This window comes from Somniosus microcephalus, chromosome 9, assembly GCF_052327205.1.
Source record: "Somniosus microcephalus isolate GS21.2 chromosome 9, FLI_Smic_1.0, whole genome shotgun sequence".
NCBI classification, from domain to species: Eukaryota; Metazoa; Chordata; class Chondrichthyes; order Squaliformes; family Somniosidae; genus Somniosus; species Somniosus microcephalus.
The window spans coordinates 178,895,302-178,907,478 of record NC_140995.1 but is presented as its reverse complement, the minus strand read 5'-3'; the positions used below and the strand labels follow the sequence as shown (position 1 = coordinate 178,907,478).

Genomic DNA, 12,177 nt, shown 5'->3' with positions numbered 1-12,177 from the left:
GATCAGAACCATTTTTTCAGAAAGCAAGTGCTTTGCACCATCATCCCTTTTGTCATTTAATCACTCCTGCCTTCCACCCGATCAAAGACCTTTCTTTTTGTTCTTTCCTCCCCTCCACCTTTCCCTGCCTCTGTTAGCCCCAGTTCTAACGAAAGGTCATCAACCTGAAATGCTAACTGTTTCTTTATCCACCGATGCTGCCTGAGCTGCAGAGTATTTCCAACATTTTCTGTTTTTATATCTATCCTAACCTTGTGATGTAACCACGCCTATGTAATTTGAGTTTTCCTGTCCATTCGTGTGTGTGTTTTGGCTGCTGCGCCGGACCCGAGCCCATCACTTCCATTTCCCCTTTATTACTCCCCCATTTTTTTCTTCTTTTCTCTTTGCGCCTCATAGGCCCCTCTCCTGTCATTATGCCTCCTTTCATTTCTCCCCTCTCGGGTACTCTACCCTCCCAAATCCCTACCCCAACCCTTTAGCACTCCTCGACCTTACTACTCTCCTGCCACTTGACTCCATCTTAGATAAGCCTGTAGCTTCCCTCTGTGCCTCTCTTGGCATCCTCCGAAGGGCTCATTGAGGCATGTAGCTGCCTCCTTATGAGCAGCAACCCCAGCTGTCCATCCTACACTCCCGCCAATGTTCCCAACCAACTGGGGGCTAATCTTGCCATTCTCCTTCCTGTCCCACTCGCCCCTCCCAATCTCCTTCCTGTCCCGCTCGCCCCTCCCATTCTCCTTCCTGTCCCGCTCGCCCCTCCCATTCTCCTTCCTGTCCCGCTCGCCCCTCCCAATGCTGATCCTGTGGACTCTGCCAGCGGATCGGCTATCACCCCGCCCTCTCCGCATCTCCCTCCAGAATTTCCATTCACTGACATACAAGGCCCTTGTCATCCATGAGCTTATTGTGGATCATAGAAACATAACATAGAAGATAGGAGCAGGAGTAGGCCATTCGGCCCCTCGAGCCTGCTCCGCCATTCAATGAGATCATGGCTGATCATCCAAATTCAGTACCCTGTCCCTGCCTTCTCCCCATATCCCTTTAGCCTTAAGAAATATATCCAACTCTTTCTTGAATATATTTAATGAACTGGCCTCCACCGCCCTCTGTTGCAGAGAATTCCACAGGTTCACCACTCTCTGGGTGAAGAAATTCCTCCTCATTTCAGTCCTAAATGGCTTTCCCCTTATCCTTAGACTATGACCCCTGGTTCTGGACTCCCCAGCCATCCGAAACATCCTTCCTGCATCTAGTCTGTCCAGACCTGACAGAATTTTATAGGTTTCGATGAGATCCCCTCTCAATCTTCTAAACTCCAGTGAGTATAAGCCCAATCGACACAATCTCTCCTCATACGTCATTCCTGCCATCCCAGGTATCAGCCTGGTGAATCTTCGCTGCACTCCTTCCATGGCAAGAACATCCTTCCTCAGGTAAGGTGACCAAAACTACACACAATACTCAAGGTGCGGTCTCACCAAGGCCCTGTACAACTGTAGCAAGACATCCTTGTTCCTGTACTCGAACCCTCTTGCTACGAAGGCCAACATACCATTTGCCTTTTTAACCGCCTGCTGCACCTGCATTGACATCATGGCCTTGACGGAAAACTGGCTGACAGATGATGACATATTCCTCCTAAATGAAGCCTCCCCTCCTGGCTATACCTTCCACCACTTGCCCTGCCCAAACAGCTGCGATGGCAGTGTGCCTCTTATCACCAAATCACACTGTAGTCTGCCCCCTACTCCTCTGGCACTTTCTCCTCCATTGAGCATTTCACCTTGACCCCGAGATGAGCTTCCGACCACATATCTGCTCCATCACCAAGACCGCCTACTTCCATCCTACTAACCTCACCCACCTCTGTAACATTGCCCAACTCTGCCCCGCCTCAGCTGATCTGTTGCTAGAACCCTCATCCATGCCTTTGTTACCTCTAGACTTGACTATTCCAATGCACTCCCGGCTGGCCTCCCACATTCTACCCTCCGTAAACTTAAGGTCATCCAAAACTCTGCTGCCTGTATCCTAACTCGCACCAACTCCTGTTCACTTATCACCTCTGTGCTCACTAACCTACATTGGCTCCCAGTTAAGCAACTCCTTGATTTTAAAATTCTCATCCTTGTTTTCAAATTCCTCCATGGACTCACCCCTCCCTATCTCTGTAACTTCCTCCTGCCCTACAACCCTCCAAGATTGCCGCACTCCTCCAATTCTGGCCTCTTGTGCATCCCCGTTTTTAAATTGCTCAACCATTGGTGGCCCTAAGCTCTGGAATTCCCACTCTAAGGGGTCGATTTTCCTCGAGCCGTCAGGCAGGGTTTCAGCTGTGTGGGGGGGGGGGAAATCCCGAATTTGGGGGTCCTGACACCATCCCGCCCAAAACCCCGCCCCACGCAAGTTTCAGGGGTGGCGGGTACCCGCCCCGCACTGGGACCCGCCGAAACCAGGCGGGAAGGGATTAGTGCCAATTAACTGCCTGTTAACAGGCAGTTTTTAGCCTAATCCCTATTTTGAGGGGTTTCGTGTGGGATTCCCGACGGCTCCAAACCACGTCAGGTTAGAGCAGGCGGGCCATCGGGTTGAAGGCGTTGAAGGGGTCGCGATGTCGGTGCTCAGGTGAGTGATGGGTTCATGAGTGCAAAGGTAAGTGTGTTTGGTGTGTCTAAAGTGTGTAAAGAACTTTTACTTACCTGTACTTACCTTAACAGCCTTTCTTCCTGTAGCTGTCGGGAGCCCATCACTCAGCCGGCACTTAAAGCTGAACGGCTGCGATCTGTGAAAAGTGACAGCCTTCAGCTTTGAGTGCTGCTGAGAGTTCTAACTGAGTCTGTGCAGAAGGACTCATGTTAAAATTCAGACTGTCAGTGTTTTGCAGCTTCAAACAGCTGTGAAACACTGATATTTCATCTGTCAAGAACTCTTGACAGATGAAATTGCAGTCTGTGACGTCACCTGTTGCCGGGTGGCCCTTAATTGGCCTGCTGAGCCCGCTGGGTGGGCTCAACAAGGTCAATCAAGGGAAAATCGCGTGGATTGGCTGGACGTCGAAGTAGGCAGGTCTAAAACCCGAACGTTGTAGTCCTGCCTTCTTCCCGACAACTTCAGGAAAATCGACCCCTAAATCTCTCTGCCTCAATGTTCCCACTAATTTTTTTTGGGTGCGCGGCCCATTCAAATTAGTGCGATTGCGCAGTTTTTCCATTTAAAAGCTGCTGAGCAGCCTGCGCTGGACCTCCAGAATGCTGCGCAGCCACACAGCTTAATGGGAACATTGCTCTCTGCCTCTCTCTCCGCTTTTAGGATGCTCCTTAAAACCTACATCTTTAACCAAGCTTTTGGTCACCTGTCCTAATATCTCTTTATGTGGCTCATGTCAATTTTTTTTGATAGCGCTCCTGTGAAGTTACTTGGGACGTTTTACTACGTTAAAGGGGTTATATCAATGCAAGCTGTTGCTGTTGATTGACATCACATGCCAGCATTGATTTTTTTTTTAGTCAAACATATTTATTTAAATATGGTAGTACTTGTTACAACTCATCAATTACATAATAAATCCATTACATTCATTAGCCGTAATAAAACAAAGCCTTAAAAACAGCTTTAGGATTAACAGTATAAATGCAGTGGGCAATTTTACAGAAAAATCAACAATATTACGCCAGTCCTATTGGCAATCTAGTAACTCTTCATTTTTGCTTGGTATTACCTGTTGTCTTTTTTTTACTTTAACATTCAAGTACAATAGTACTTATACAACTCATCAATTACATAGTAAATCCATTACATTCATTGACCTCAAAAACAACGCCAGCATTGATTACGCAATCTGCACACCTGAGGTCTTGTGGCAGCAAAGCCCGTCAGGAGTTGTAGTTCAATAAGGCGTTCGAACGATTCAACGACAACTCCGTATGCGCCCCGCCCACTCCAGTTACAGGAGCTTGTAGTCGCGAGCTGCTGTATTGGAGTGCAGGTGGGAGGTTCGCACGCGCGGGTTGTCATCGAGTCGAGTCGGGTGGGTTGGGAATGGGGACGCGGCAGGAGCTTGCGGCGCTGAAGGAGCGGCTCTCGCGGGCTGTCGATGCCGCTGCCGCTAGCTTGTCGGCGCTGAGCAACGAGATCTGGAGCCAGCCGGAGCTGGCGTACCGGGAGACTCGGGCGCACGACGCCCTGAGCAAGTTCTTCGTGGCTGAGGGCGGCTGGCAGGTGAAGACTCATTACCACCTGGACACGGCTTTCAGGGCCGACTGGGGCCCGGAAGGCGGGCTCGCCGTCGGGCTTCTGTGCGAATACGACGCCCTGCCCGAGATCGGGCACGCCTGCGGGCATAACCTGATCGCCGAGGTTGGCGTTGCCACCTCTCTGGCACTGAAGGCAGTTCTGCAGACTTTGCCCGACGTGAAAGTTAAGGTTAGTAATATTGTTGACCGGGGTTACATTTTAAAAGACTTAAAAGAAAGACTTGCATTTCTGTCGCGCCTTTCGGACGTCCCAAAGGGCTTTACAGCCAATGAAGTACTTTTTGAAGTGTAGTCACTTTTAATGTAGGAAACCCGGCAGATAAATTGTGCATAGCAAGCTCCCACAAGCAGCAGTGTGGTAATGACCACATAATCTGTTTTAGTGATGTTGCGGGCACGGGGTAACTCCCCCGCTCTTCTTCGAAATAGTGCCATGAGATCGTTAACGTCCACCTGAGAGGGCAGACGGGGCTTCGGTTTAATGTCTCGTCTGAAAGACGGCACCTCCGACAGTGCAACACTCTTTTGGTACTGCATTTGAGTGTCAGCCTAGATTTTTGTGCTCAAGCCCTGGAGTATGACTTGAAACCACAACCTTCTGACTCAGGCGAATGTGCTACCAACTGAGCCACTGGCTGGCTCCTTTTTTAAAAATTAATTGTCAGTAAAAACATATGATTGGAGCAGTGATTTAAAACAAAAAGTAAATGCTGCAAACCTGGAATTAAAAACAAAGTTCTGCAAACGTGCAGCAGGTTAGGCAGCATCTAGCAGAGAAAGATTAACCTTTGAGTTGGACCTGCTTCATCGGACCTGGTAATAAAATGACCCGCTACAGTATTTTGTTCTTTCAGACACCAAACAGCTTGCTGTGCATTTTTGGCATTTACGGTTTATTTTATTACTGCTATTAAAGTGGCAGTTCTAAAATGCAGCACTTTGACCGTGGAAATTTGTTGACTTGACGAGGCCCGGTGCCTGGTGAGGTGATGTTGACTGGCATGTAGCTGCATTCAAATCACACCGAGCTGTGGTCCCCCATTAGAGTACCCGGGCAGCATCTCTGATGTTGAGACAAATTTTGCCCTTGGATGAGATCAGTGGTGTTGTCATCCATCAGATTCAAGGTAGAGCTTCCTGGTCTATATAGCTCAGTAGTAGTAGTAGTACCACACAACAGCAACTTACATTTATATAGCACCTTTAATGTAATAAAACGTCCCACGGTGCTTAAATTTACTGGGGGGAAACCCCCACAAAGAGCTCATTATGTTCCTCAAAAACAAAAGAAAGCATCCTGGGTGAAACTTTCAACCTCGGCGGGGGTGTAAAACGGGTGGTAGCAGATCAGCTGCCCGTTATACACACGACTGATTTTTCTTTCCATTGAAGGCAATAGAAAGGAATATCGAGCAGGATGTATAACAGGCGGTCGATCTACTACTATCCGTTTTACACCCCTGCCGAAGTTGAAAGTTGGGTCCCTGTTTCCGTCGCCTAAGTTGCCTCAATCTTGGCTGCTGCTGCCAATACTTTTTTTTGCTTAGAGGATCTGGGTGTCGCTGGCAAGGCCAGCATTTATTGCCCATCCCTAGTTGCCCTTGAGAAGGTGGTGGTGAGCTGTTTTCTTGAACCGCTGCAGTCTGTGTGGTGAAGGTACTCCCACAGTGCTGTTAGGGAGGGAGTTCCAGGATTTTTACCCAGCGACGATGAAGGATTGGCGATATACTTCTAAGTCAGGATGGTGTGTGACTTGGAGGGGAACTTGGAGGTGGTGGTCTTCCCATGCACCTGCTGCCCTTGTCCTTCTAGGTGGAAGAGGTCGTGGGTTTGGGAGGTGCTGCCGAAGAAGCCTTGGCGAGTTGTAGCAGTACATCTTGTAGATGGTACACACTGCAGCCACGGTACGCCGGTGGTGGAGGGAGTGAATGTTTAAGGTGGTGGATGGGGTGCCAATCAAACGGGCTGCTTTGTCCTGGATGGTGTCGAGCTTCTTGAGTGTTGTTGGAGCTGCACTCATCCAAGCAAGAGGAAAGTATTCCATCACACTCCTTACTTGTGCCTTGTAGATGGTGGAAAGGCTTTGGGGAGTCAGGAGGTGAGGCACGTGCTGCAGAATACCTAGTCTCTGACCTGCACTTGTTGCCACAGTATTTATGTGGCTGGTCCAGTTAAGTTTCTGGTCAATGGTGACCCCCCAGGATGTTGATGGTGGGCGATTCGGCGATGGTAATGCCATTGGATGTCAAGGGGAGGTGGTTAGACTCTCGCTTGTTGGAGATAGTCATTGCCTGGCACTTGTGTGGCGCGAATGTTACCTGCCACGTTTCAGTCCAAGCCTGAACGTCTTCCAGGTCTTGTTGCATGTGGGCATGGACTGCTTCATTATCTGAGGAGTTGTGAATGGTGCTGAACACTGCAGTCATCAGCAAACATCCCCATTTCTGACCTTATGATGGAGGGAAGGTCATTGATGAAGCAGCTGAAGATGGTTTGGCTTAGGACACTGCCCTGAGGAACTCCTGCAGCGAAGCCCTGGGGCTGTGAAGATTGACCTTCAATCACCACAACCATCTTCCTTTGTGCTAGATATGACTCCAGCCAGTGGAGCATTTTCCCCCTGATTCTCATTGACTTCAGTTTTACTAGGGCTCCTTGATGCCACACTTGGTCAAATGCTGCCTTGATTTCAAGGGCAGTCACTCTCACCTCACCTCTGGAATTCAGCTCCTTTGTCCATGTTTGGACCAAGGCTGTAATGAGGTCGGGAGCAGAGTGGTCTTGGCGGAGCGCAAACTGGGCATCAGTGAGCAGGTTATTGGTGAGTAAGTGCCGCTTGATAGCACTGTCGATGACACCTTCCATCACTTTGCTGATGATTGAGAGTAGACTGATGGGGTGGTAATTGGCCGGATTGGATGTGTCCTGCTTTTTGTGGACAAGACATACCTGGGCAGTTTTCCACATTGTCAGATAGATGACAGTGTTGTAGCTGTACTGGAACAGCTTGGCTAGAGGCGCGGCCAATTCTGGAGCACAAGTCTTCATCACAATAGCCGGGATTTTGTCGGGGCCCATAGCCTTTGCTGTATCCAGTGCACTCAGCCATTTCTTGATATCATGTGGAGTGAATTGAATTGGCTGAAGGCTGGCTTCTGTGATGGTGGGGACCTTGGGAGTAGGCCGATATGGATCATCCACTCGACACTTCTGGCTGAAGATGGTTGCAAACGCTTCAGCCTTATCTTTTGCACCCTCGTGCTGGGTTCCACCATCATTGAGGATGGGGATATTCATGGAGCCTCCTCCTCCCGTTAGTTGTTTAATGGTCCACCACCATTCACGACTGGATGTGGTAGGACTGCAGAGCTTTGATCTGATCCATTGATTGTGGGATCACTTAGCCCTGTCTATAGCATGCTGCTTCTGCTTTTTAGCATGCATGTAGTCCTGTGTTGCAGCTTCCCCAGGGGTTGGCACCTCATTTTTAGGTACGCCTGGTGCTGCTCCTGGCATGCTCTTCTACACTCCTTATTGAACCAGGGTTGGTCCCCTGGCTTGGTGGTAATGGTAGAATGAGGGATATGCCAGGCCATGAGGTTACAGATTGTGGTGGAATACAATTCTGCTGCTGCTGATGGCCTGCAGTGCCTCATGGCTGCCCAGTTTTGAACTGCTAGATGTGTTCTGAATCTATCCCATTTAGCATGGTGGTAATGCCACACAACATGATGGAGGGTGTTCAGTGTGAAGACGGGACTGCATCTCCACAGTGACTGTGGTGGTCACTGCTACCAATGCTGTCATGGACAGATGCATCTGCAACAAGTAGATTGGTGAGGACGAGGTCAAGTAGCTTTTTCCCTCGTGTTGGTTCTCTCACCACCTGTCGCAGGCCCAGACTGGCAGTTATGTCCTTAAGGACTCGGCCAGCTCGGTCAGTAGTGAGGCTACCGAGCCACTCTTGGTGATGGACATTGAAGTCCCCCACCCAGAGTACACTCTGTGCCCTTGCTACTCTCAGTGCTTCTTCCAAGTGGTGTTCAACATGGAGAAGTACTGATTCATCAGCTGAGGGAGGGCGGTAGGTGGTAATCAGCAGGAGGTTTCCTTGCCCATGCTTGACCTGAAGGCATGATGCTTCATGGGGTCCGGAGTCAATGTTGAGGACTCCCAGGGCCACTCCTTCCCGACTGTATACCGCTATGCCGCCACCCCTGGTGGGCCTGTCCTGCCAGTGGGACAGGACATACCCAGGGATGGTGATGGAGGAGTTTGGGACACTGGCTGAAAGGTATGATTCTGAGAGTATGATTATGTCAGGCTGTTGCTTGACTAGTCTGTGGGACAGCTCTCCCAATTTTGGCACAAGTCCCCAGATGTTGGTGAGGAGGACTTTGCAGGGTCGACTGGGCTGGGTGTGCCGTTGCCGTGTCCGTAGTCTGTGCCGAGGTCGATGCCGGGTGGTCCATCCGGTTTCATTTTCTTATGTTTCGTAGCAGTTAGTTACAACTGAGTGACTTGCTAGGCCATTTCAGAGGGCAGTTAAGAGTCAACCACCTTGCTATATTCCCCTGCCTCATATGTATCCTCCTTATGCCTTCCACTACATTTCAGACTCCGGGGCGGGGGAGGTAATTTTAACCCCCCAAAAATTTTAGTTGGTAAGTTAAAATGTTAATTTCAAATCTGAACCCAACCTGCCCCGAATGCTGAACGAATATACATTCCATTGGGAAATAAAAAGTGATCCATCCGTAGCTAACTAAAGAGGTTATGGATAGTATTAGATTAAAGGAAGAGGCTTATAATGTTGCCAAGAAGAGTAGTAAGCCTGAAGATTGAGAGTTCTAGAAACCAGCAAAGGATGACCAAAAAATTGATAGTGAGAAAATAGAATATGGGAGTAGAAGAGCAAGAAATATAAAAACAGATTGTAAGAGCTTCTATAAGTATGTAAAAAGGAAGCGTAGTGAAAGTAAATGTGGGTCCCTTAGAGGCTGAGATTGGGGAATAAGGAAATGGCAGAGATGTTAAACAAAAGCAGTGGGAACACCACTGTCTACCATCCTCCAGTCTGAAAAACAGTCATTTACCACAACTTGCTGTTTTCTGTCTTTAAGCCAATTCCTTATCCAAGCTGCCACTGACCCACCTATTCCATGAGCCTCAATTTTGTTAACCAGCCTTCTATGTGATACTTTGTCAAACGCCCTTTGAAAATCCATGTAGACAACATCCATTACATTCCCTTCATCAATCCTCTCTGTTCATCAAAAAATTCAATTAGATTAGTCAAACACGATCTGCCTTTTACAAATCCGTGTTGACTCGCCTTAATTAGCTTGAACCTCTCCAAGTGCCCATTAATTTTTTCCTTGATTATTGTTTCTAAAACTTTACCCACCACTGATGTTAAACTGACCGGCCTGTAGTTACTAGGATTGTCCTTACGCCCTTTCTTGAACAATGGTGTCACATTTGCCGCTTTCCAATCCTCGGGCACTTCCCCTGCATCTAGGGAAGATTGGAAAATTATGGCAAGCCCTTCCACTATCCCCTCCCCCAATTCCCTTAGCAACCTGGGATACAAGCCAACTGGACCAGACGACTTGTCCACTCTAAGCATACTCAACCTTTCTAGTGCATCCTGTCCATAAATTTTCACCCCTTCCATTGCTTCTACCACTTCCACTTCTACCAATATTTTGTCATAATCCTCCTCCTTGGTAAACACCAATACAAAGTACTCATTGAGTATTCTAGCCTTGCCCTGCACCTCTAAGCATATATCACCACCTTTGTCTCTAATAGGCCCCACCCCGGCTCTTACGACCCGCTTACTGTTTACATGCCGGTAGAAGATTTTTGGGTTTCCTTTTATGTTAACCGCCATTCTACTCTTATATTCTCTCTTTGCCAATCTTATTTTCATCTTCACTTCCCCTCTCAACTTATTGTATTTGGTCTGGTTCTCCCTTGAAGAATTCACCTGACATGCATCATACACCACCTTGTTTTGTTTCATCATCTTCTCTATCTCCCTCATCATCCAAAGAATCCTCGCTTTGGTTCCCTTACCCTTCCCTCTTGTTGGAATGTACCTAGCCTGTACTTGGAACATCTCCTCCTTAAAGATCACCCATTGTTCCGTTACAGTTTTTCCTGTCAGTCTTTGGTTTCATTTTACCCTGGCTAGATCCTTTTGCATCCCATTGAAGTTAGCCCTATTCCACAGTTGTTGGGAAAATGCTGGAATCCATTATTAAGGAAGTGGTAACAGGGCACTTAGAAAATCATAATATGATTAGGCAGCGTCAACATGATTTTATGAAAGAGAAATCATGCTTGACAAATTTATTCATTTTTTGAGGATGTAACTACCAGGGTAGATAAAGAGAAACCAGTGGATGTAGTGTATTTGGATTTTCAAAAGGCATTGGATAAGGTGCCAAATGAAAGGTTGTTACAGAAGATATGGGGTTGGGGGGTAATATATTATGGATAGAGGATTGGTTAAGGGACAGATAAGAGAGTAGGGATAAACTGGTCATTTTCAGTTTAGCAGGCTGTTACTAGTGGGGTGCTGCATGGATCAGTGCTGGAGCTTCAGGTCTTTACAATCTATATTAATGACTTCGATGAAGGGACTGAGTGTAATGTATCCAAGTTTGCTGACAATACAAAGCTAGGTGGGAAAGTATGCGTGAGGAGGACACGGTGTCTGCAAAGGGATATAGACAGGTTAAGTGAGTGGACAATAAGGTGGCAGATAGAATATAATGAGGGAAAATGTGAGGTTAATCACTTTCATAGGAAGAATAGAAAAACAGAATCTTTTTTAAATGGTGAGAAACTATTAAATGTTGGTTTCAGAGGGATTTGGGTGTCCATGTACATTAAACACAATTAACTATGATAAATTGACCCTTAGTGTTAGGGGGATTAAATACGTGGGGTTACAGGGTTAGGGTGGGATATGTGTCGGTGCAGGCTCGATGGGCCGAAATGGCCTCTATCTGCACTGTGGGGTTTCTGTGATTCTGTGAACATGTAGGTACAGCAAGCAATTAGGAAGGCAAATGTTCTCCTTTATTGCAAGGGGGTTGGAGTACAAGAGTATAGAAGTCTTGCTACAATTGTACAGGTCTTTGGTGAGACCACACCTGGCGTACTGTTTTGGCCTCTGTACCTAAGGAAGGATATACTTGCCTTAGAGGGGGTGCAACAAAGGTTCACTAGATTGATCACTGGGATGAGAGGGTTGACCCATGAGGAGAGATTGAGTAGATTGGGCCTATACTCTCGAGTTTCGAAGAATGAGAGGTGATCTCATTGAAACATACAAGATTCTGAGAGGGTTTGACAGGGTAGATGCTGAGAGGCTGTTCCCCTGCTGGAGCGTCTAGAACTAGGGGGCATAGTCTCAGGATAAGGGGTTGGCCATTTAGGACTGAAATGAGAAGGAATTCCTTCACTCAGCGGGTTGTGAATCTTCGGAATTCTCTACCCCAGAGGGCTGTGGATGCTCAGTCTTTGAGTATATTCAAGGCTGAGATCACTAGATTTTTGGACTCTTGAGGGAATCAAGGGATATGAGAATCGGGCGGAAAAGTGGAGTGGATGTTGACGATCAGCCATGATCTTATTGAATGGCGGAGTAGACTCGAGTGGCCGTATGGCCTGCTCCTGTTTCTTTTGTTCTTGTGTAGCACTGCAGAGGTTTTCCCCACCGTCAGGAGTCTGCAATGGCCAGAACCATGCACATGTGGTCATTTTCCATCAAACATGTCTTGCTGTCTAGAGTCACAATATCTGAGATAAATTACATAGAATATACAGCACAGAATCAGTCCATGCTGCCGTTTATGCTCCACTCAAGCATTCTCCCATCCTTATCTAACTCTATCAGCATAAC

General features: G+C 47.7%; 1 protein-coding gene across 2 annotated transcripts in view; it reads left to right on the top strand.

The window, feature by feature from the left end:
- Nucleotides 1-3,973: 3,973 nt before the first annotated feature.
- LOC147112876 (peptidase M20 domain-containing protein 2-like) overlaps nucleotides 3,974-12,177 on the top strand; it is a 214,112-nt gene continuing 205,908 nt past the window's right edge. The window contains exon 1 of one of the 2 annotated variants that reach the window (XM_085997642.1): nucleotides 3,974-4,428. In XM_085997642.1, the coding sequence (XP_085853768.1) occupies nucleotides 4,045-4,428 (384 nt within the window). In that variant the 5' untranslated portion in view covers nucleotides 3,974-4,044. The remainder of the gene's footprint in view (nucleotides 4,429-12,177) is intronic. The other variant, XM_085997641.1, reaches the window with a different exon arrangement.